General features: G+C 42.0%; 1 protein-coding gene across 1 annotated transcript; it reads left to right on the forward strand.

Moving 5' to 3' along the window:
* The first annotated feature begins 15,310 nt into the window (after positions 1 to 15,310).
* LOC134227045 (traB domain-containing protein) lies at positions 15,311 to 18,588 on the forward strand. Its single transcript, XM_062708254.1, has 4 exons — positions 15,311 to 15,571; positions 15,722 to 15,905; positions 16,606 to 17,093; positions 17,151 to 18,588. Exons 2-4 carry the CDS (start codon positions 15,797 to 15,799, stop codon positions 18,081 to 18,083), a joined length of 1,530 nt encoding a protein of 509 aa, XP_062564238.1. The 5' UTR covers positions 15,311 to 15,571; positions 15,722 to 15,796; the 3' UTR covers positions 18,084 to 18,588.
* Positions 18,589 to 21,886: the final 3,298 nt, after the last annotated feature.

Here is a 21,886-nt window from a genome sequence, read left to right on the forward strand (position 1 = left end):
GTCCTTTTGAAAAGTTATGCGAGAATTGCTTTATGCAACGTACACACCAGTCAAGCAGTTCGACGAACATTGACTCCGCCCCAAGAAAACGCTTCGGTTGCTGCTTTGTTTGAACGTGTGTGAAGTTGTTCGAACAACCATTTGACAGTTGGCGGCTCGGTTGGAAAAAATTAAAACGGTTTGATTTTGGTTTGAGTGGTCGGGGGTGGAGTCAAGGTTCGCCAAACATGTTTGAGCATTTGTAGTGAAGTTGCACAAACCCCCATATATTTTTTGATGGTTGGTGCTCAAGTTGGCGCTTCGGTCGTTCGTGTGTGATATTGTTGGTCGAATAAATTGATTGTTCGTGCCGCTGTTGGTGAAACTTGATGGATGTTTGAATAAACGAGAGGTGAAGTCAATGTTGGTCAAACTGCTTGACCGTGTGTACGTTCCATTAGAATTTGCCGTATACGGAGAACAAAAGGAATTGGCAACAATAGAAACAACATAAGAAAATATCGTGAGAGGAATTCTGTACAAGGTTTCCACACAAGCTTTGAAAATGATTTGGGTTACAACACTGGTGCTGATTGGGGGGTCCCGTAGCGTAGTTGGCTACACGTTCGCCTTACAAGCGGATGGTCATGGGTTCGATTCCCAACCCCTCCACCAAACCCTCGTCAGTCGCCGGATCCGCAGCCCTTACGGTGGCGTTTTGGGGTACACGCCTTACCGTCACGGCTGCTTGATGGCGACTGACAACATATTCTTCTCGGAGGCATTCCTCCAACGTTACCCGGATAAATGGCAACCGAACAATGCAACGATCATTGGATAGACGACATGGACAAACGGACACAATGAACTCACGATGAGATGGATAAGCAAAAACAACAATAATGATAATGGAAAAAATCTAAAAATAGATTCTGTGTGGATTCTGACAGCAGAATGCCACAGTAGATCTCGGCACAGTAGCGGTTAAGTAACACAGAGTGCCTACCAAATAAAGAAAGGAATAAAAAAAAAAAACACTGGTGCTGGTGTAAATGAAACAAATAAGACAAATAAAACAAATAAGATAGACAAGACAAAGAAGACAAATAAAGTAAGTTCCTCCAGGAAATCCTCTGGAAGTTTCTCCGGAAGTTCCTCCGGGAATTCCTCCAGAAGTTCCTCCGGGAATTCCTCCGGAAGTTCCTCCGGGAATTCCTCCGGAAGTTCCTCCGGGAATTCCTCCGGAAGTTCTTCCGGGAATTCCTCCGGAAGTTCTTCCGGGAATTCCTCCGGAAGTTCCTCCGGGAATTCCTCCGGAAGTTCCTCCGGAAAATTCCTCCGGAAGTTCCTCCGGGAATTCCTCCGAAGTTCCTCCGAATTCCTCCGGAAGTTCCTCCGGGAATTCCTCCGAAAGTTCCTCCGGGAATTCCTCCGGAAGTTCCTCCGGAATTCCTCCGAAGTTCCTCCGAATTCCTCCGGAAGTTCCTCCGAATTCCTCCGGAAGTTCCTCCGGGAATTCCTCCGGAAGTTCCTCCGAATTCCTCCGGAAGTTCCTCCGAAGATCCTCCGAATTCCTCCGGAAGTTCCTCCGGGAATTCCTCCGGAAGTTCCTCCGGGAATTCCTCCGGAAGTTCCTCCGAATTCCTCCGGAAGTTCCTCCAGAATTCCTCCGGAAGTTCCTCCGAATTCCTCCGGAAGTTCCTCCGGAATTTCCTTCGGAAGTTCCTCCGGGAATTCCTCCGGAAGTTCCTCCGGGAATTCCTCCGGAAGTTCCTCCAGGAATTCCTCCGGAAGTTCCTCCAGGAATTCCTCCGGAAGTTCCTCCAGGAATTCCTCCGGAAGTTCCTCCAGGAATTCCTCCGGAAGTTCCTCCGGGAATTCCTCCGGAAGTTCATCCGGGAATTCCTCCGGAAGTTCATCCGGGAATTCCTCCGGAAGTTCCTCTGGGAATTCCTCCGGAAGTTCCTCCGGGAATTCCTCCGGAAGTTCCTCCGGGAATTCCTCCGGAAGTTCCTCCGGGAATTCCTCTGGAAGTCCCCCCGGGAATTCCTCCGGAAGTTCCTCCGGGAATTCCTCCGGAAGTTCTTCCGATAAATTCCTCCGAAAGTTCCTCCGGGAATTCCTCCGGAAGTTCCTCCGGGAATTCCTCCGGAAGTTCCTCCGGGAATTCCTCCGGAAGTTCCTCCGGGAATTCCTCCGGAAGTTCCTCCGGGAATTCCTCCGGAAGTTCCTCCGGGAATTCCTCCGGAAGTTCCTCCAGGAATTCCTCCGGAAGTTCCTCCAGGAATTCCTCCGAAAGTTCCTCCGGGAAATCCTCCGGAAGTTCCTCCTGCAATTCGTCCGGGAATTCCTCCGGAAGTTCCTCCGGGAATTCCTCCGGAAGTTCCTCCGGGAATTCCTCCGGAAGTTCCTCCGGGAATTCCTCCGGAAGTTCCTCCGGGAATTCCTCCGGAAGTTCCTCCGGGAATTCCTCCGGAAGTTCCTCCGGGAATTCCTCCGGAAGTTCCTCCGGGAATTCCTCCGGAAGTTCCTCCAGGAATTCCTCCGGAAGTTCCTCCAGGAATTCCTCCGGAAGTTCCTCCGGAAATTCCTCCGGAAGTTCCTCCGGAAGTTCCTCCGAGAATTCCTCCGGAAGTTCCTCCGAGAATTCCTCCGGAAGTTCCTCCGGGAATTCCTCCGGAAGTTCCTCCGGGAATTCCTCCGGAAGTTCCTCCGGGAATTCCTCCGGAAGTTCCTCCGGGAATTCCTCCGAAAGTTCCTCCAGGAATTCCTCCGGAAGTTCCTCCGGGAATTCCTCCGGAAGTTCCTCCGGGAATTCCTCCGGAAGTTCCTCCGGGAATTCCTCCGGAAGTTCCTCCGGGAATTCCTCCGGAAGTTCCTCCGGGAATTCCTCCGGAAGTTCCTCCAGGAATTCCTCCGGAAGTTCCTCCAGGAATTCTTCCGGAAGTTCCTCCGGGAATTCCTCCGGAAGTTCCTCCAGGAATTCCTCCAGAAGTTCCTCCAGGAATTCCTCCGGAAGTTCCTCCGGGAATTCCTCCGGAAGTTCCTCCGGGAATTCCTCCGGAAGTTCCTCCGGGAATTCCTCCGGAAGTTCCTCCGGGAATTCCTCCCGATGTTTCTCCGGGAATTCTTCCGGAAGTTCCTCCGGTGATTCCTCCGGAAGTTCCTCCGGGAATTCCTCCGGAAGTTCCTCCAAGACAATATACCATTTAGACTCCGGAGGAATTTCTGTAGGAACTTCTGGAGGAATTCATGGAACAACTTTCAGAGGAATTCGTGGAGGAATTTCTGGAGGAATTCCTGGAGGAACTTCCGAAAGAATTCCTGGAGGAACTTCCGAAAGAATTCCTGGAGGAACTTCCGAAGGAATTCTTGGAGGAACTTTCGGAGGAACTTCCGGAGGAATTCCTGGAGGATCGTGCGGAAGATTTCCCGAAGGAATTCCATGAGTAATTTCCGGGGGAACTTCCGGAGGAACTTCCAGAGGAATTCCTGAAGGAGCGTACGGAGGAGTTCTCGAAGGAATTTCTGGAGGAATTCATGGAGCAACTTCCATAGGAATTCATGGAGCAACTTCCAGAGGAATTCATGGAGGAACTTCCAGAGGATTTCATGGAGGATCTTCCAGAGGAATTCCTGGTGGAGCTTCCGGAGGAATTCCTGGAGGAGCTTCTGGAGGAATTCCTGGAGAAACTTCTTGTCTTATATACCATCAATTATTTATCCCATCCCATTCCTATACTTGATTTTTATTTACTTATTTGGTATCTCCGTGTTTACAATTGGGCATACGCTTTTTTCTAGTGTCACGCTACATACACAGTTGACAGACTTTCTATCGCTCTTATCGCCCCTTTCCTGCCGTGCGCCACAAGAAAATATGCTGTTGACTAGCCTCACGAAATGGTATTTTTTGTATATGGAATTTGGAAATATTGGTTGAAGTTGAAAGAGCTTCCTTCAAAATTTAATGCGGTCACATATACTTTTTATTATATCAAAATGATCGTTGAAAAATTTCAAAACTTTTGTCAGTTGGGTTTTGCAAAATTCGGTTCCTTTATGCCTCAAATCATCGGAGAGAGGTATTGAGAAGCGAAAATTTTAGTTATACAATTGTTTAGTATTTAGAGTCCACTTCCCCTTTCCACTATCCTTTCGATGGGACTCGAGGGTCGGGAGGGTCGTGGGTTCGAGTCCCATCGAAGAGAAAGTGGTTACCTCCAATACATTTTTCAAATCAATATCTTTCACATAATGTACATATTCACGTATGAGTGTTCACAAGGTCCAGTCAATTAGTTTGTTCCGCGGATGACAATAAGGACGCTCAAACATTTGTAAAAGTGGCAGAGCTGTACATCCGCCTCGAACGTGAAGCAACAAAAGTGGGACTGGTGGTGAATGCATCGAAGACAGAGTACATGCTTGTGGGCGCAACTGAGCGCGACAAAATCTACCTGAGAAACAGTGTTACGATAGACGGGGATACTTTCGAAGTTGTCGATGAATTCGTCTACCTTGCATCTTTGATAATGGCTGATAATAATGTTAGTCGTGAAATACGAAGGAAGTCGGGCCTTCTACGGGCTCCAGGAGCATCTGCAGTCAAAAAAGATTAACAACCGCACAAAATGCGTCATGTACGAAATGCCCATAAGATGCGGACATGAAACTTGGACCATGCTCGAGGAGGACTTGCAAGCACTTGGAGTACTCGAAAGATGGGTGTTCAGGACGACCTTTGACGGTGTGCAAGAGAAGATGTATGGCGGCGAAGTATGAAGAACCATGAGCTCGCCCAGCTCTACAGCGAACCTGATCGAGGATGGAAAGATGTGGCCTTGAACCGTGTATTTTGGCGTCATATTAATGATTCAGTATTCAGTGCTTCTGTTTATATGTAAGCCAAATAAATGAATAAATCTTAAGATAAATGATGTTTGCGCTACAATTTACCATTATTTCATGATGTGAACTCATCCAAACTCATACACGAGGACTCTTTAAATTAATATGGTAATGATTTCTTTATTTGAAGGCCTTCTTATTACAATTACCATACTCATATATAACTGTTGAATGGCAAATCATCGCACTTTTTCTCTTATCTTCATTTGCCCCACGACAATGACGATACCCAATGCCACAGAGGTTGAATTCCTGTTTCATTCCGCCCCCCAGTTAGCGTAACGCTAATTCAGTTCGTATCCTTTTATGTACCATAGTGTGGGACTCTCATCTCCATAAGAGCTGCTATCACCAAAATGAACGAACGAACGAACCTGTGATGTCAACGTCAAGTTCAAGTAGACGAAATTTCCGCGTCAACTTTTCCATAAGTAGCAAACTTTCTCAAATTAACACATAATCCAAGTGATTATGAAATCTTTCTCGTTTTGCCTTCACCCCCGCTTTTCATTTGCCTTTTGCCAGGGCAAACGCTTTTCATTGCAGACAAAAATTCCAAGTTGAAATATAAGATTCGGTGAACTTGATTGTAGTCTACCTCGCGCGGCGACACCACAAGCCGCTTATCTCCCACCCCACTGTATGTATAAGGAAAGCTGCGATGTGTGTCGTTCTGTTCCTGATTGTTCGCGACTCCTATTGGCGATGCTAAAGATGAATATGAGAACAATGCGACGGCGGAGCTCATTTTTTCGTAAACTTCCGTTATCTGTCGCTTTTCTTAATGAATATAAAAATTTAAAAGATCAAGCGTAGCGCGCGCTACTTCACGAAGGATTCGCAAAGAAGAAGGCATGTTGTCCTTGGTTTTCGACACCGTGAATGCCACAGATCGAATAGATCAGTGACGTAGGTATTATATTATGCTTCTATCGAAAGCGCTTTTTGAACTTACTTATTTATTAAGGTCGCAACGAAAATCTTTCAAACAAGGGGCTGTCCATATACCACGTGGACAGTTTAGGGGGGAGGGGGAGTATGTCGATTGTCCACGGTCCATACAAATTTTTGAAAATTTATATGAGCAAATGTCCACGCTGGGGGAGGGGGGTATCTAAATCTGACCAAAACTGGTCCACGTGGTATATGGACAGCCCCCAAGGTATACGACATGAAATAAAACCGATATGAAAAAAAACCTTGATTGATCTACTTAGCAGTGTTTATGCCTTTCTGGTGCAAAAAATTTTTAGTGAGATTTTCTTAGCGGGTTGTTTGTATGAAAACCGTATTTTGACTATAACTTTTGATCCCATAGTTATTTTTCAATAAAATAGTTATTTTTTAGAACATGTATTAGGATCACATTCTATTCTAAGCATCGAAGCTTCGAAAAGCATGTACCACTTTTAAAACTAATTTTGGTTTTCGAATCCCAGGTGGAAACGGTGAAATATCAAGGCAAATAATCAGTTTATTGCCTAATTTCAGGCTATAAGGCAAGTTGTAAGAAAAAACAACAATTTTCAAAATCTTGATAAAATGTTTATAATTTACTTAAATGCAATAAATTTCATTGCTATTGCCAATATAAATCTCGATACTTTCAGCCATAACACCCTCAATTTATATTTTTTAATTTTAAATGAGCCGACAACCGACCACCTTTTTTAGAATGGCAAAACAAAAATGTTAATAATTCTTTTTCCAAGATTGAAGAAATCAAAACTCTTCACTCATTGGTATGAAATTATCTCCACATTATACAAATGTAGGAAAGGTATGAACAGGTATGAACTAAAAACAAAAGGGTGCCGACAATCGACCACCTTCCCTTATATAAGTTTCCTTCTTCAAAATGGCCAAAATGATTCAAATAGGTTAAAAATTGTAAAAGTTATGAAAATGTCAATATCTGGGTACATGGATACCCTTTCCGCCATTCACGTCTGCTTTTTGTTGATCGCATAGAGTCGAGTGGGGCAAGAGTGCGCACTTAGTTTTCAATCGATCATGTAGCGATTATGAAGCAAGCTTCTGCATATCATATCAACGATTCGTATAGGTACTCTTCCCATATGTTACCCAATGGAAAAAAATATTGAAATGATTGTAATTCGTTTTAGTAGAACCCTTATTGCAAGACATGTGACAGACCCGTAATGCTGGGTAGACACCTTTACGTGGTGTGTTACGGGGTAAGATCTACCACGGTTATATTGCCAGCTACAGGCAAATCCTGACCCAACGATTACCTTCCTCATTATCCAACTCCGTTGTACTTATGAGGGTGTCGCTAAGTCGGTGGCCTCTCGTTAAGTAAGTACTACATCAACACTTCCTTCCTCTCCCTAGTTACGGTGAAGATGGGCGTGGCCAGGAGTAGTAATCCTCATGCTTTTGTTATTTTTGTTTAAGACTGGAATCAAGAACCACTCCCCTTCTTGACTTCTGATAGCATTCTAGATAAGGATCTCAAAAGTAAAACATGAGTATCACTAGTGTCCAATCTACGAATTACACCGTAACAATGCTAATGCTAATGCTAATGCTAAAAACCCTTATTGCAAGACATGTGACAAACGCATAGGGTAAAATGCCCAATAGTGGACCCTCAACGAATAGTGGACCCTCCAACCATTTTTGCATTATTACAGCACAATGTAAATATTTTACTATGCAATTCTATCAGGAGAACCTACCTTGCAGATCCAGGATCTGATTACATGCATTGGAAATGCTATGGAAAGTAAAATTAGATGATTTTTTACAATTCTATAAAAAATAAACACAAGAGTGTCCATTATAGGAATATTTTAGGGGGTCCATAATATGGAAGAAGAACGTCCCGAAACGGAACATAAAAATCAAATGAAGTGTCGACTATAGGGAAACAAATTCCTATTATGGACCCCCAGGGGGTCTACTATAGGGCGAATTCAGTCAGACTTTAAAATGTTAATTTCAACGAATAACGTCGTATATTTAGGTGTTTTATGTATGTATCGGGAAGAGGAGATGCAGAACTTGATATTAGATGTCAAGCAGAGTTAATATGTTGAAAATTTCTACTCCTTATGGCAGGAAGAACAAAATTCCACTACTAGGGGTTCCACTATTAGGCATTTTACCCTACTTACCCCACCGGTGGGGTAAGAGTGCGCATTGGGTGGGGTAAGAGTACGCAATTTTCCAATCATGTGTTTCAAGTATACATAAACAAAAATAAAAGTAAATAACATTTAATTGATGTTTATTGAAAGTATATTATAGAATGTTTAAAGATTACGTAACTCTGAAAGGGAGAGAAATATGAACTGTTACATGAAAAAACATTGTTTTTTTATTTTTTATTTTGCCTTTCTCGTACAACGAAGTTGTACCGGAAGGTTATCATTTCACTCCGAAAACGAAATTTTTATAGAAGCCTCTGAGACTAGAGTGGCCCAAGCTTATATGGAAAAAGTGAAAAGTCTGGAATTTCAAACCTTGCACCCTTAAATGACAGTTTGGGGGTCCCAGAAGCTCCCCTGAAAATTTCAGCTCATTCGGTCCAGTGGTTGGCGTTCGCAAATGGCTCAAAGTTTTGTATGCTAAAGATGATCAAAACGTATGGGGAAACGCAACCGTTTCAGTTTTTTGCTTCTAGGTGGCGCTGTAGTTGACGGATTCCTGTTGTGGACAAAATGTAGAACCTTTTAAGGAAGCGACTGGTGAAGACCGAATGTAAATCCCTTTGCAATTGGCCAAGTTATCAGCATCCAAAGTCGAAGGTGTCGAGCGTGTCCCCCAGGGGTGTTTAAAATGAGAGCAACGTACCACCGACCATTGCGGCGGCGATGCAGGCGTATTCGGTGCCGTGCGAAATTAAATGCATGATTATCACACAATCTCGCGAATTTTTATCCGATTGGTAAATACTTTCCGTGCTCTGTACTAGCAACCCTATAACCAGAGACCGGCGGAGTGAAAAACCGTCGGAATGGCAACGTATGAAAATGCATGAAATCGCGAAAATGATAATGGCAGCACTTGAACTTTTTGCTTGCTTCTTATGGGTGCAAAAAGTAAACAAGTCGAAATGGAACCGCTTTTGACGGTTCGATTGGAAACAAGATGGCGTCTTTGCCGATCTCTTATTCTAGTATTTCTACTCTGTACAGTATGTACAGTATAGTCATAAAGCTACCAGGAGGGTTTGGCACCTTAGGTATGCATCTTTCACAAACGAAGTCTCTCGATCGCACTGTAGTTTTGTCCACACCCGCACACGATAAATGGAACCAACTCTTGCAGTTTCCGTATTGGGCCATATACACACTTAATTCTATTTGCCGGGCTCGGTAAATGAATTACCGATTTCTCAACAGCTGAGCTCTCGGTAGTCACCTCGGTAATCGAATTCAATTACCGAGTTCTCGGTTCAGCATTCATGATAGCGAACTGTCAGAAAATACCGAGCAGATTTGTAATAGTTACTGAGTCATCGGTAAAATAATACTGGTAGATCTGTAAAAATATTACCGATTTCAGTAATTCATAGTTCCGAAAGGAATGTGATTAAATTTTCACTTTTTTATTGATATTTAAAAACACAAGAAATCTCAGGTCTATAGACATATTTATTGCGGTTTTTTAATCAGAAAACATACAAAAAGTTTCTGCGGCTAGCTTCTTCCAGTATTACAGCACTAGCGGTATCCCTTTCACGCCCGGGAAATCGTCACAATGTTAGCGGCAGGGAACCTCATTGCCACTCAATTATCTAAAAATGTGGAAACAAGTTGTAGAAAGTAAATTATTAGAAAAAAACGTATTGGAAAACAGTATATTCATAGGTTACATACCTGATGTCTTGTTATAGATCCAGAGTCCAGACCCAGAACGAAGCATTTTGGTGATCCGGCATGCCGTAAGTCGTACGCTGATGATTTTTGTTTTCATTGACCTGGAAATGTATAAATTAAAAAATAAACAAATCTTCAGGAACCTAGCACAAATAAGCTGATACATGATAGTAAGTACAAAGGTTTAAACTTACCTGAATATTTAAGTACTTAAACAAAAATTTCTACGGGTAGCATCAATCACTCGCCAAAAAAGTTCGTGCGATGCAATCAGACTTCCAGAAGTTCCGATTCGCAAATAAATATGGCGTCAAACGGTCAAACCATGCGGCACCTGACCGAAAACTGAGAACTTTGTACTTATTTTACCGGGTGCTCAGTAAAGTGAATTTGTTTTTACTGAGTGATCGGTTTGTTTTTTGACAAGTGCAGGATATTTTCTTAGAACAGAGTTGATCGGTAATACATACTACCGAAACCCAGTATTTTATTTTTTACAACTGAGATATCGGTAAAACTGATTGCAGAAATTCGTTATTTCTTATAAATTAACTGTGCTCTCGGTTCAAATTGTCTTTTACCGTATAAAATCAGTAAAAAATATTACCGAGCTGGAATTATCAATTTAAGTGTGTACAGCTCAGCTTTGTTGGGACGCCTACACACCACACAATCGACATCATCTCCGTGCTCGAGATCAATATACGAAGGCTCAAAGCCATCATCCTCCTCTGACTCTGGTACCGCTTGAGTGCCACTACTAGGGTGGGAGCTAGATCTAGCCGCATCCTGAGCTGCTCGGGTTTTGGACCGAGTCTGCCGAACGAAAGATCTTTGCATCTTGGTAACGATTCTTTGAGAATGTTACGGGGTAGAACTTTTCGGAGTTCGTTGAAGCAAATCTACACCTTTGTTCCCGATGTGATTAGCTCAAAGCTACAAGTAATTTATTGGTTAGATATAAGGTGGATAATATAAGGCAAAATCTACTCACAATCGGTCTCCTACTCAGCAAATTATAATTTCAGAATGACAAATTAGCATATAGATTTTAGATTTAGGGTTTAGCCTGTAATTTAGTATTACACCCGATTCTTTTTTTACACGGGTGGGTTTTTGTTGATCACGACCTTCAGCGTTGATGAAACTATGAGTTAACCCCATGAAAAAATTCACAAAAAATCAAAGAAAATTCAGGTGGTATTTAAAAAGCTGTGAAAAATCAGGTCAACCGGGAAATTACATAATACCAACCGTGTAAAAAAAATATTGGGTGTATTATTAGCGAAATACATTATAAATTCACAATTCAGTATATTCCAGAGGAGCGACATTCAATTTTTTTACTACGGATTTTGACAGGTTTGCCTGTTCGTTCTTTTTTGGGGGATAAATTTATCCCCCAGTGTCAAATTACCCCAATACTGATTAATTTTGCAATAGTATGTGCGCGAATTTTGAATGTTTACGTTTTTACAGGCGAATATGATGCAAAACGCACATACCACTCAATAACGCAACATGATACAATCATGATAAAATAGAAAAAAAAATTAACGAATTATAAATAAAAACTATTTTACTCTCGATTCCATGCTTTAAGCTTAAAAATGTTCAACTTATTTGCTCAATAATTCAGAATGCTACTTGCACAAGGTACTGTCGATGCCTTTGTTCGTTTTATATCATTTTCACCCTCGGAATTGTTTATGTTGCATTCGCAGTGCACTCGTATTGGTGACTCAGAAAAGATGTGACAAAGATGGCGTAGCTTGTCATCCCCGTGGTATATTCACTTGATCAAATCGCCTTCCTGCTGAACCAAAACAATTACTTGCTCTTATCTTATGATATGCAGATGTCAGTCAAACAGTTGTCGTTATCATTCACTCTCACACATTCGCATCCGAAACGTTATCCATTTCGGGGGGCGAATCGATGGACGCTCTTGCCGCAACATGCAATGTTTTGAATTTAAAACAACAAAATAAAAAAATAGAGTTTCATCAGCTCAGATTTGAATAACATACCTTTGCTTGAAAGTCCTCCGTCTTACCACGACTCCATCTCACACTTCGAAATAAATACCTCTTGAAGTAAGCAGAACAGATGAAAGAACTGTCATCTATTTTTAGAACAACACCAATATCGCTCCACTCTTAAATCAATAGCCTTGAACCTGTGAATTCAATATTGTAGATCCAGTTGAAAACCGAACTGAGCTTTCGCGACAATCACATTTTCTCCCATTTCCAAATGTCGCAACTGCATCGCGAGTGGTGCGCATTATGGCGCACGGCTATGGCATAGATGCGCACCACTCGCGATGCAGTTGCGACATCCGGAAATGGGAGAAAATGCGATTGTCGCGAGAGCTCAGTTCGGTTTTCAACTGGATCTATAATAGCATAGCACTTTCAATGAATCGCCTGCTTTGAGCGTAATTACAGCGGCACACTAGGAGTTAACTTTCTGAAATCAGTATGGCGAAAGGCATCTAAGGTTCGATTTCTCAAAATTAAGCACCTTCATCGAAAAAATATTTGGTAGGGGCTCATTCACAAATTACATAACGCAAAAAAACACAGATTTGAGCCCCCACCCACCCCTCCGTGACTTGTTTGTAACATTTGCTTTATACCCACCCACCCCCATCTGTGACGCAGAACGTGTTATTAAAGTTTCACTAAAATGCTGAATTGGTATTTTTAGTGAACTTTTCCTTTACTTCATTCAAAGTACATAATAATACTTCAAATTTAAATTTAATTAGAAATTTTGTTTTTTATATTATTTTATTATCATAAATGCACGTAACAGAACTAAACAAACCCACCCACCCCCTAGACAAACCGTGACATTTTGTAACGCAATATTGGGTATCCACCCACCCCTTGATGCGTTATGTAATTTGTGAATGAACCCTAGGCGTAGTAGCGGACACCTTCCTACATAATCGGAACCAAATAGTTTTTCATGAAAAGTTCCTAATTTTGAGAAAACCCGCGTTAGATGCCTTTCGCCATACAAATTTCTGGCGGTTAACTCATGCTGGCTATTTGCGCATATACGATAGCGCCTGGATGTGGAAGCGGCGAGTAGAAAATCAGCTACTGCCAATAATTCATTCTAGTGGAGACATTATTGGTGCTGATCGAAGTGCTAATCATTTCAACATCCAGTGAGTAGTACTTTGATCAACAGTGTTGATGTTATGGAATTGTCTGCATTCAACACACTTGTGAAAGGTGTGACACCACTTCAAAATCAAAGGAATATCATTTTCAATAATAGTGATTTTAAAGTTGATCATTCAATAGATGGAACAGTTAAATTGAGCGTGTTGATATTTTACCGTGTAGGAGTGTTTGTTTTCCTTTTATCGACACTAACCAGGGGGAGAAGGCGGAGCACTGAATCCCTACCCCAACATGTGCGACATCTGGATTTGGTTCTAAACTGTAAACAACAGTGTTAATAAGGGACCGACTGTTTACTTCGATGACATTTACTTCCAGGGTGCAGCAGCCGCAAAAAGTGTAGACAACAACCTTCCGTGCACCATGTTTACGGTACTCGTCACTGAGTGGCGATACCGGCGTTTCTATCTGTGTTGTTAAGCCTGCTACTCTATGTTCTGAGATTTTCACAATTTTCACCATGAGCTCATGGAAGAATGGTAGTTGGAAATCGATAAAATGTATGGGAAAATCAAGTATTTTGCAAATTTATGGGAAATGGTGGTGTTTTAGAAGAAAGTAGTGATAAGGAATGAAGTATGAGGTGAAAAGATTATCTCCTGCACTTAGTTTGCACTGATTAGTAGTTTAATAGCGATGCAATTTCGATTTTACTACCATTGAAAAAACGCCATCTCTTGCATTAATCGTTTTGACTGGTACCTTATTAATCGCCTGCTTTGAGCGTGCTTACAGCGGCACACTAGGAGTTAACTTTCTGAAATCAGTATGGCGAAAGGCATCTAAGGTTCGATTTCTCAAAATTGAGCACCTTCATCGAAAAAATATTTGGTAGTCGTATTAGCGGACACCATCCTTCATAACCGGTACCAAATATTTTTTCATGAAAAGTTCCTTATTTTGAGAAAACCCACGTTAGACGTCTTTTGCCATACAATTTTCTGACGGTTAACTCTTGCTGGCTATTTTGCTCATATACTATAGCGCCTGGATGTGGCAGCGGCGGGTAGAAAATCAGCCACTGCCAATAATTCATTCTCTACCACCTTTTTGTTATGGCGAGGCAATTTTTATGCACACTTTTGTTTTCGATATTTTAACAAAATTAAACACTCAATCATGCAGCATTATAACGATGTTGTATGCTTGAGATACCTGCTTGATTATAGGGACTCGAAAAAGAATTTATTTGCAGTAACTAACCGAATATAAAAATGTTCGCATTAACGATTGCGCCCTAACACCGGTTCTAAGCTTCGATGCAGAGTACACGAGCTTTGTTCGCCAGTGACAGGCGTATGAGGCCCTTGCCACTCGCACACATTCGGACGTGAGAAGGTGAGAATCTCAATAGACTAACGCAAAATGAACTCCCCCAAGAAATTATGACGTTTGAGCGGGTCGCATAATGAACGCAAAATGAACTTTTGTTCGAGAAGACGACCCGCTCAAATGTCAAAATCCATCGGGTGAGTGAATTCGATGAACCCCTGCATAAGTCTATAGACGAATCCAAGTAAAAATAAGAAGAAGACACACGACGGTGTTAACTTTGACAGATCCTACAGCGCAGCATAGGAAGATCATTTTAAAATGCTTATAATAAATTTTAGACAAATTGTAATTAAAATCTGATTGATGTACGATACGGAAAAAGTTCTCAGGTACTTATTTGGAAGCTTATCTCATTTTTTTTTGTATATTTTCCAAAAATGTATCTATCATAAACTTCGGAACTTTTTCCGTATCATACATCAATCAGATTTTAATTACAATTTGTCTAGAATTTATTATAAGCATTTTAAAATGATCTTCCTATGCTGCGCTGTAGGATCTGTCAAATCAAAGTTAACACCGTCGTGTGTCTTCTTCTTATTTTTACTTGGATTCGTCTATAGCCCTCTCCATCCCCATCAGTGTTGGTGCTGTGTTTACAAAATTTTCCTTTGTTTGCTGTTAGAACTGTCATATTTTTCTTGTTTGCTGTTAGAAAACAACAAACAATGCGTGGAAACACTAAGAAAAATATCGCAAATTTGAACTAGACATCAGGTGAAAATGATAATTTTCATTTTGATTCAGTGTGCAGCTAAAAAAAATTCACTCTGTGATAGTGTTGGTAAAATCTGCTTGGAGACCTCAATTGGGTAGTTTATTTCTTCCGTGTAGAGGGTGTAATTGTATTATTAACACCCCTGCATGCACCCACCTGTGAGTAGGGGTGTACAAAATTTTCTTTCATACCATTTTGACACTTGAGGGGGCACCATATTTTGCTATCGAACCAAATTTCGTTCTGAGTGCATCCATTTTCACCTATTTTCACCATTCTGTGCCCAGATTGAATGTCATTTTTTCGAGAATTTCAAATTGCTTGCACAGGTGTCTTCTGTCATTTTCATCTTTGTTTTGGTTTACAAATCTCGCAACGACGAGACGACAGTTGGTGAGCAAAGGGAGCGAAACCGTTTGTGGCTGCTGGAGAAAAAAGTTTTTGTGCGTCGTGAAAGCGGAACAAGTTTTTATTTTCGTCCATTTTAATCTTCTATTTAGCCACAAGTTCTCGACGAATTTGATTCTAGGATTTGTTAACATCTACACAAATTTTAGTTAGTGGAATACCATCCTTGAATCGTAAGTATTTTGAAAAGATATCTCGCTTATGAGTTTCGTTGTCCAAAGGTCTATAAACTATCAGCAAACAGATTACGTGGATTGTTTTGCCTTCTAGAATAAACTGATGAAATCGATAGCAATAACATTTCGATTTGTTCTTTCCCTTAGGATTTTACATAAATTTGAAGCAAGAAGTCATCAATCGCCAAGCAGAAAAATAAAAAAAGAGAAAGTGGTTGGAAAATGTCCTCACCGATTAGTTCTGCATCGGAATACAACAGTGCTCTGGACGATACAATCAACTCGTCGCTTAGTCCGGAAAAGTTTTCAGATTTTTCGCTGACTGAATCAGGTATACACAATTGATTTTTGGCATAATAATTATTGTTATTTATTAATCATACGTAATCCTGTCAGTTTTTCTTTACATCAGGTTAAGGAAGGTTATTATTAAATCTGTATTGTAGTTTGTTTTTTAGAATGTTTACGAGTACAGACCAAGAATTGATACCTTTAATAAGAAAAAATGTCGGCTTTGTCAGGATTTGTTCTACTGTTCGTTTCCAGATCAAACATTTTGAAAATCGACTACAACTATTTTTTTTTTGCGAATTTGAGCGCGATAGAATAGCTGATGTACCGGTCAGACTTCGAATTATATCACTTATTATCAATGTTTGTACATCTGATGTTGACTGAAAATCTCAGGTTAGAACGAAACGGATAGGTACAACACTTTCGGTTGTCCTTAAACAAGAATAGGCTTGAATAATTAGAATAGTACAAACTTGTCTTCCAGATTGAGCCTTTTGTAAGAATCGGTTATCCTTCTGAATTAAACGAAATCTGCGGGCCACTTTTGTTTATTAAAGGAAAAGTCGCCAAAGACACTTTGACACTTTCTTGCGTCATGCGCCTTTTTATCCAATAAAACTTGAATAAGTTTAATCTACAATTTTTTAACTTCTTTAATTTGAAATTAAAGAAACATTTAGTCTCGTTTGTAAAAAATTTGAATTCTTTGCATTTTAATGAACACGTTATTTTTTTAGATATTGAGAATGTGAACATTTCAAAGGAGTGGAACGAGTTGATGAACCCTAACCAGCGGAAGAGTCAAGATCCACGAACATCTTCCCGCTTGTTGCTGGATAGTTTGAAGAATAACAATCTGAACGAGGCGGAACAACCGCAAAAAAGCCCCTCAAAATCGTTAAACAACGAAACACTGGACAGCACAATGAGCACGATTAGTCTGGACATGAGTGGAGTTGGATCCGCCCAGGGTAGCTCGACGCTTTCGTTTATGTCCAGTTCGGATGAGGCTTCCGCTTTGTTAAGTGACGAGGAGGCGAGTGTGACGAATGGAATCACAAGCACTTCTAGCGTAACCGCTCCAAAGCCGTCGCTGGTGAGTGGCACTGGGGGTGGAGATGATAGTCTGACTGCTAAGGATTCGAAGGATACTACGCATAATGTGTCACTACTGCCAGCGGATGACGACCAGCCGACAGAACCAGGAAATAGCCAGAGTCAGAAGGTAAGGTTTTTATACAGTTCGGTACGTTCTATAAAAATAACATACTATGGATTCTAGGACGCCATCAAAATATACAGCAGCATCGAGGAATTCGATAAAAATCTTCCGGATACGGTTACGATGCTTACCACGCCGTACGGTAGTAAAGTCTACCTCGTTGGCACGGCTCACTTCAGCGAAAACTCTCAGAACGACGTATCTCTGGTGATGCGCAACGTTCAACCAAACGTGGTCATGCTCGAGTTATGTCCGTCGCGGGTTCACATCCTTAAGTACGACGAAAAGGCCCTTCTCGAAGAAGCAAAAGACATCGATCTAGCAAAGATTCAGAGCATCGTCAAATCAAACGGCACCATCAATGGGCTGTTCTACATTCTGCTTCTTAACATGAGCGCCAAAATCACCAAAAAACTGGGAATGGCTCCCGGAGGTGAGTTTCGGCGAGCTGTGGACGAAGCCGTACGCATTCCAAACTGTCTGGTTCAACTGGGCGACCGGCAGATCAACATCACGTTGCAGCGCGCTCTGCGGGGATTATCCCTTTGGCAAACAGTGAAGCTGATTCCGAAGTTGCTGCTCATGGACGACGATATTAGCGCAGAAGAGGTGGAACAATGCAAGCAGAAAGATCTTTTGGAGGAGATCATGCTCGAAATGGCCGGAGAATTTCCGGCGTTTGGCAGAGTTTTTGTCGAGGAACGAGACCTCTACCTTTGTCACTCCTTACAAGTGGCTGCGCTGCCGCAGGAACTACCCAATGGTACCCAGCGACCGGTGAACGTGGTTGGGGTGGTAGGAATCGGTCATGCTGCAGGAATTGTAAAACATTGGGGTAAAGTCGAACGCTCTGCTATTGAATCTATTGTCACCATTCCGCCGGCCAGTTTTAGTCACAAGGCTGCCAAATTCGTGCTCAAATACGGTACACTGGGACTTTGCGCCTACGGAGTGTTCCGGTTCATGCGACCACGGCTAAGCAAGTGGTTATGATCGGTTGTTTATATCCTAGTTCTCGAAGATTTTTGAGAGCCTGTTCTGATAATAGGAGTCCACGGATTTTTTTTTTATCACAGTATACCGCATTGAATACAAGGACATTACACTAAGTCGGTTCAACAGTTTTTGTGAAACTCATCGAATTTTTAACATCTGAAGCATTCAAAGGTTTTCTCTATTTTTTCAATGTTCAATTGATAAAAGTCAACGAAAATCTTTAAAAAAAATTAGATGAAATCTCACCGATTTCTGTGAATTGATTTATGTGTGAATTATCAATCTAAAGTAGGTATTTCCATGTCTCTTCCGAAATTTAACTAGTGTACAGTGATAAGGTACATTCATAATAGCATGGGACGGTTCCGATAGTTCCAATCGTAAAAAGTAAAAACCTAAATCAAAATATTGTACGGTTTGATCAAATCGCAGTATCAATAGTATATTGTAATTGACTTGTTTAAGTACTTATTAATAAATATATTCAAATAATCAGGCACAATCATTATTTTTCTTTATTGAAGTTATTAAAGAACAGGGTGTCTACTCTCTGGAAAAACCGGGAATACTCAGGGGATTTCGTTCAACATGAAAAAAACTGGAATCCCTGCGTTTGAGTCGGGAGACGGGGCCTTCCGACCTCCAACGTTTGGCAAATATAATCAGCGATCCACTATTGCTTCGGCTAAGAGTGTCCTAAATTCCAGTGTACAACTGCAGGGAAGGGGGTTAACCCGGTGGGGCCCCTCTTGAGGACTGCTGGAATATAGTTTAGGCAGCCATTAACGACGCAGCGAAGAACAACGTCGGGTATATGGGACGAAGTTGACTTACTTACTTACTTACTTATGGATCCTGTACACCTCCGGTGGTGTAAAGGGCCGACTTGAAAGATCTCCATCCTGAGCTCTCTCTCTGGTTTGTTTTTGAGGGATATTAACTCAGGCGGTCATTCATCCCTATCCATCCTGAGCGTTGCCCGGCTATCGCTTTATCCTGTTGCCAGACTAGATTCTTTATAGAGGCTTCGCCGCCATGAGCCTCTGGGTCTGCCTCTGCTGCGATGTCCCGCTGGGTTCCAGTCTAATGCTTGTTTACAGATTTCGTTTCCGCCCCTACGTAGAGTGTGGCCGACCCAGCCTCACTTCCGATCCTGAATTTCTGTTGCTATCGGCCTCTGATGATAACGACGATGGAGCTCGTTGTTTGAGATCCAGTTGTGAGGCCACCTATATACCGCAGGCATCTGTTAATGAACACCTGCAGCCGTTGAGTGTTCTCCACTGATACACACCATGTTTCGCTAGCGTATAACAGCACAGATTTCACGTTAGAGTTGAAAATTCGTATTTTGGTGCGTTCACTTATCTGCCTGTTTTCCAGATATTTCTTAAACTCGCAAAGGCAGCCCTTGCTTGCTTGATCCGTGCGCCTATGTCGATCTTGGTACCGCCGTCTGACGCCATTTGGCTACCAAGATATTGGAAGCTTTCAACATTCTCCACTGGTTGCCTGGCTACTGTGAAACTGAAAGGAGTCACCGTGTTTACATCCAACGATTTGGTTTTGTTGACGTTGATGACTAAACCTGCCGAGAAGGAGCGCTCGGCAAGGTCGTTGAGCTTACTCTGCATATCAGAGCGCCGTTGCGTGAGGAGTGCAACGTCATCAGCCAATTCGAAGTCGTTTGGGTGCTCCATGGTTATAGGCTTCCCAAAACAGCCCGCAATTTGGTTCACGGTCAATCGCACCTACCAGAATCTCGTCGATTGCTATGAGGGACAATAACGGTGATAGAATACATCCTTGCCTCACACCAGCTACGACCCGGATAGGGTCGGACAAGACCCCATTGTGCAGCACTCTACACGAAAAGGCCTCGTATTGTGCCTCGATGAGGCCGATGATCTTCTCAGGAACCCCCTTGCGTCTCAGGGCACCCCACATATTCTCGTGATTGAGACGGGCGAAAGCTTTTTCGTAGTCAATGAATACTAAGTAAAGGGACTCTTGGAATTCGTTGACCTGCTCCAGAATGATGCGGAGCAGAGACGCATAGTGGCTGAAAATCGCACGTACTTTGGACTCCGCAACATGCTCCGATCGAATAGAGTTCGCCGCCGTACCAAACTGACAATCTACAAAACGCTCATTAGACCGGTAGTCCTCTACGGACACGAGATCTGGACGATGCTTGTGGAGGACCAACGCGCACTTGGAGGAAAGTGCTGCGTACCATCTATGGTGGTGTGCAGATGGCGGACGGTACGTGGAGGAGGCGAATGAACCACAAGTTGCATCAGCTGTTGGGAGAACCATCCATCGTCCACACCGCGAAAATCGGACGACTGCGGTGGGCCGGGCACGTAGCCAGAATGTCGGACAGTAACCCGGTGAAAATGGTTCTCGACAAAGATCTGACGGGCACAAGAAGGCGAGGTGCGCAGTGGGCAAGGTGGATTGATCAGGTGGAAGATGACTTGCTGACCATCCGTAGACTGGCGACGTGTAGCCATGGACCGAGCCGAATGGAGAAGACTCTTATATACCGCACAGGCCACTTCGGCCTTAGTCTGAAAAAATAAAATAATGATGAGAGCGTAAAGATTTTAAATGTGTGCACTCAGGGTTCGTGTGATAAACATTGGTGGAGACATGAGACGTAAATCAATCTTTTCGGATATAAATGAAAAGTTGAAAACATACTACGTTCCAGTAGAAACGACAGAAATATTCCTCTTCATTATTGCTGAGCTTCTTGGGCTATTATCACCTTTCAAAATGGTTAACGTAGAAAAAAGGCAATAAGGTACACTGGGGGAAGTGGAAAAGGGGGTAATGGTAAAAATCGACTCGAAAAATTTCAATTGTACAGACTTTACAGTTTTTACCACACCATAACATTGTGCAAAAATATACTTTAATGTTCACACTAATACTATGTTAAAATCTGTGTTATACATACACTAACACAGTTTACGCAGGAGCTGTAATTTTAGATTTCGCGAGAAGTTAATTTTTGCATTCATAAAATTAATTCTTACTTGCATAAATTGTTCCTTTTTCTAGTGATTTTGCACCACAGGTGGCTATAATGGCCATACAATTAAACTAATCACATTCAGTTTGTAGTGGTTTGTACGATGAAAGCAAATAATGTAAATATTTTACACTTACCCCTGATTTGTTTATTTGTTTATTTAAACCAACAGGCTCACTTGGCCCCAATGATTTGATTCTTAATACTAATTACAAAACATTTTGAATTGTACTTTCTTCACAAACATTTCAAACATAGCAATAATTTAAACAATAAGAAGAGCACAAAAAAAAACAAAAATAATTACGATAAGTTTAATAAGCTCATGGCTCCCAGTAACTGGTTTCATGATGTACGAACTCTCGAAACAGCAATCCCGCAGGCCACGTTGATTCCATTAGTGCCTTTTCTCTATAATTCCAGTTAACGCTGTCGTAGCCGGGGGTCATTATGACACTGGTTATCCGCCCAAGTATTCGATGATTCGGTGCCGATGCTGAAGATTCCGATCCGAAATCGGATCTGAGATAGCTGCTGTTGCCGCCGGACAGAGCAGTAACAATGGAAAACTTTCAATTAACTGTGGCCCTGATAAAGGGCCGGTTGCTTTTGTTACTGCGACCGGACTCCGAATGTTCCTCTCCTCAGTGAAACCAGACAGTGTAGTTTGTATGGCTAAATCTTCCTCTGTAACTTTGGCCCTGAAAAGGGCCGTTTGATTCCGATGCTGCTGCGATTTCTGGTTAGATGTTAATCTTCC

The sequence above is a fragment of the Armigeres subalbatus genome, chromosome 1 (assembly GCF_024139115.2).
Source record: "Armigeres subalbatus isolate Guangzhou_Male chromosome 1, GZ_Asu_2, whole genome shotgun sequence".
NCBI classification, from domain to species: Eukaryota; Metazoa; Arthropoda; class Insecta; order Diptera; family Culicidae; genus Armigeres; species Armigeres subalbatus.

What these genes read in the sequence shown, in the direction of transcription:
- LOC134227045 (XM_062708254.1), top strand. Translation starts at nt 15,797, where the DNA reads ATGTCCTCACCGATTAGTTCTGCATCGGAATACAACAGTGCTCTGGAC. An exon ending in TTTTTCGCTGACTGAATCAG is followed by an intron (nt 15,906 to 16,605) that starts GTATACACAATT and finishes TTATTTTTTTAG; the next exon opens with ATATTGAGAATGTGAACATT. An exon ending in GAAATAGCCAGAGTCAGAAG is followed by an intron (nt 17,094 to 17,150) that starts GTAAGGTTTTTA and finishes TATGGATTCTAG; the next exon opens with GACGCCATCAAAATATACAG.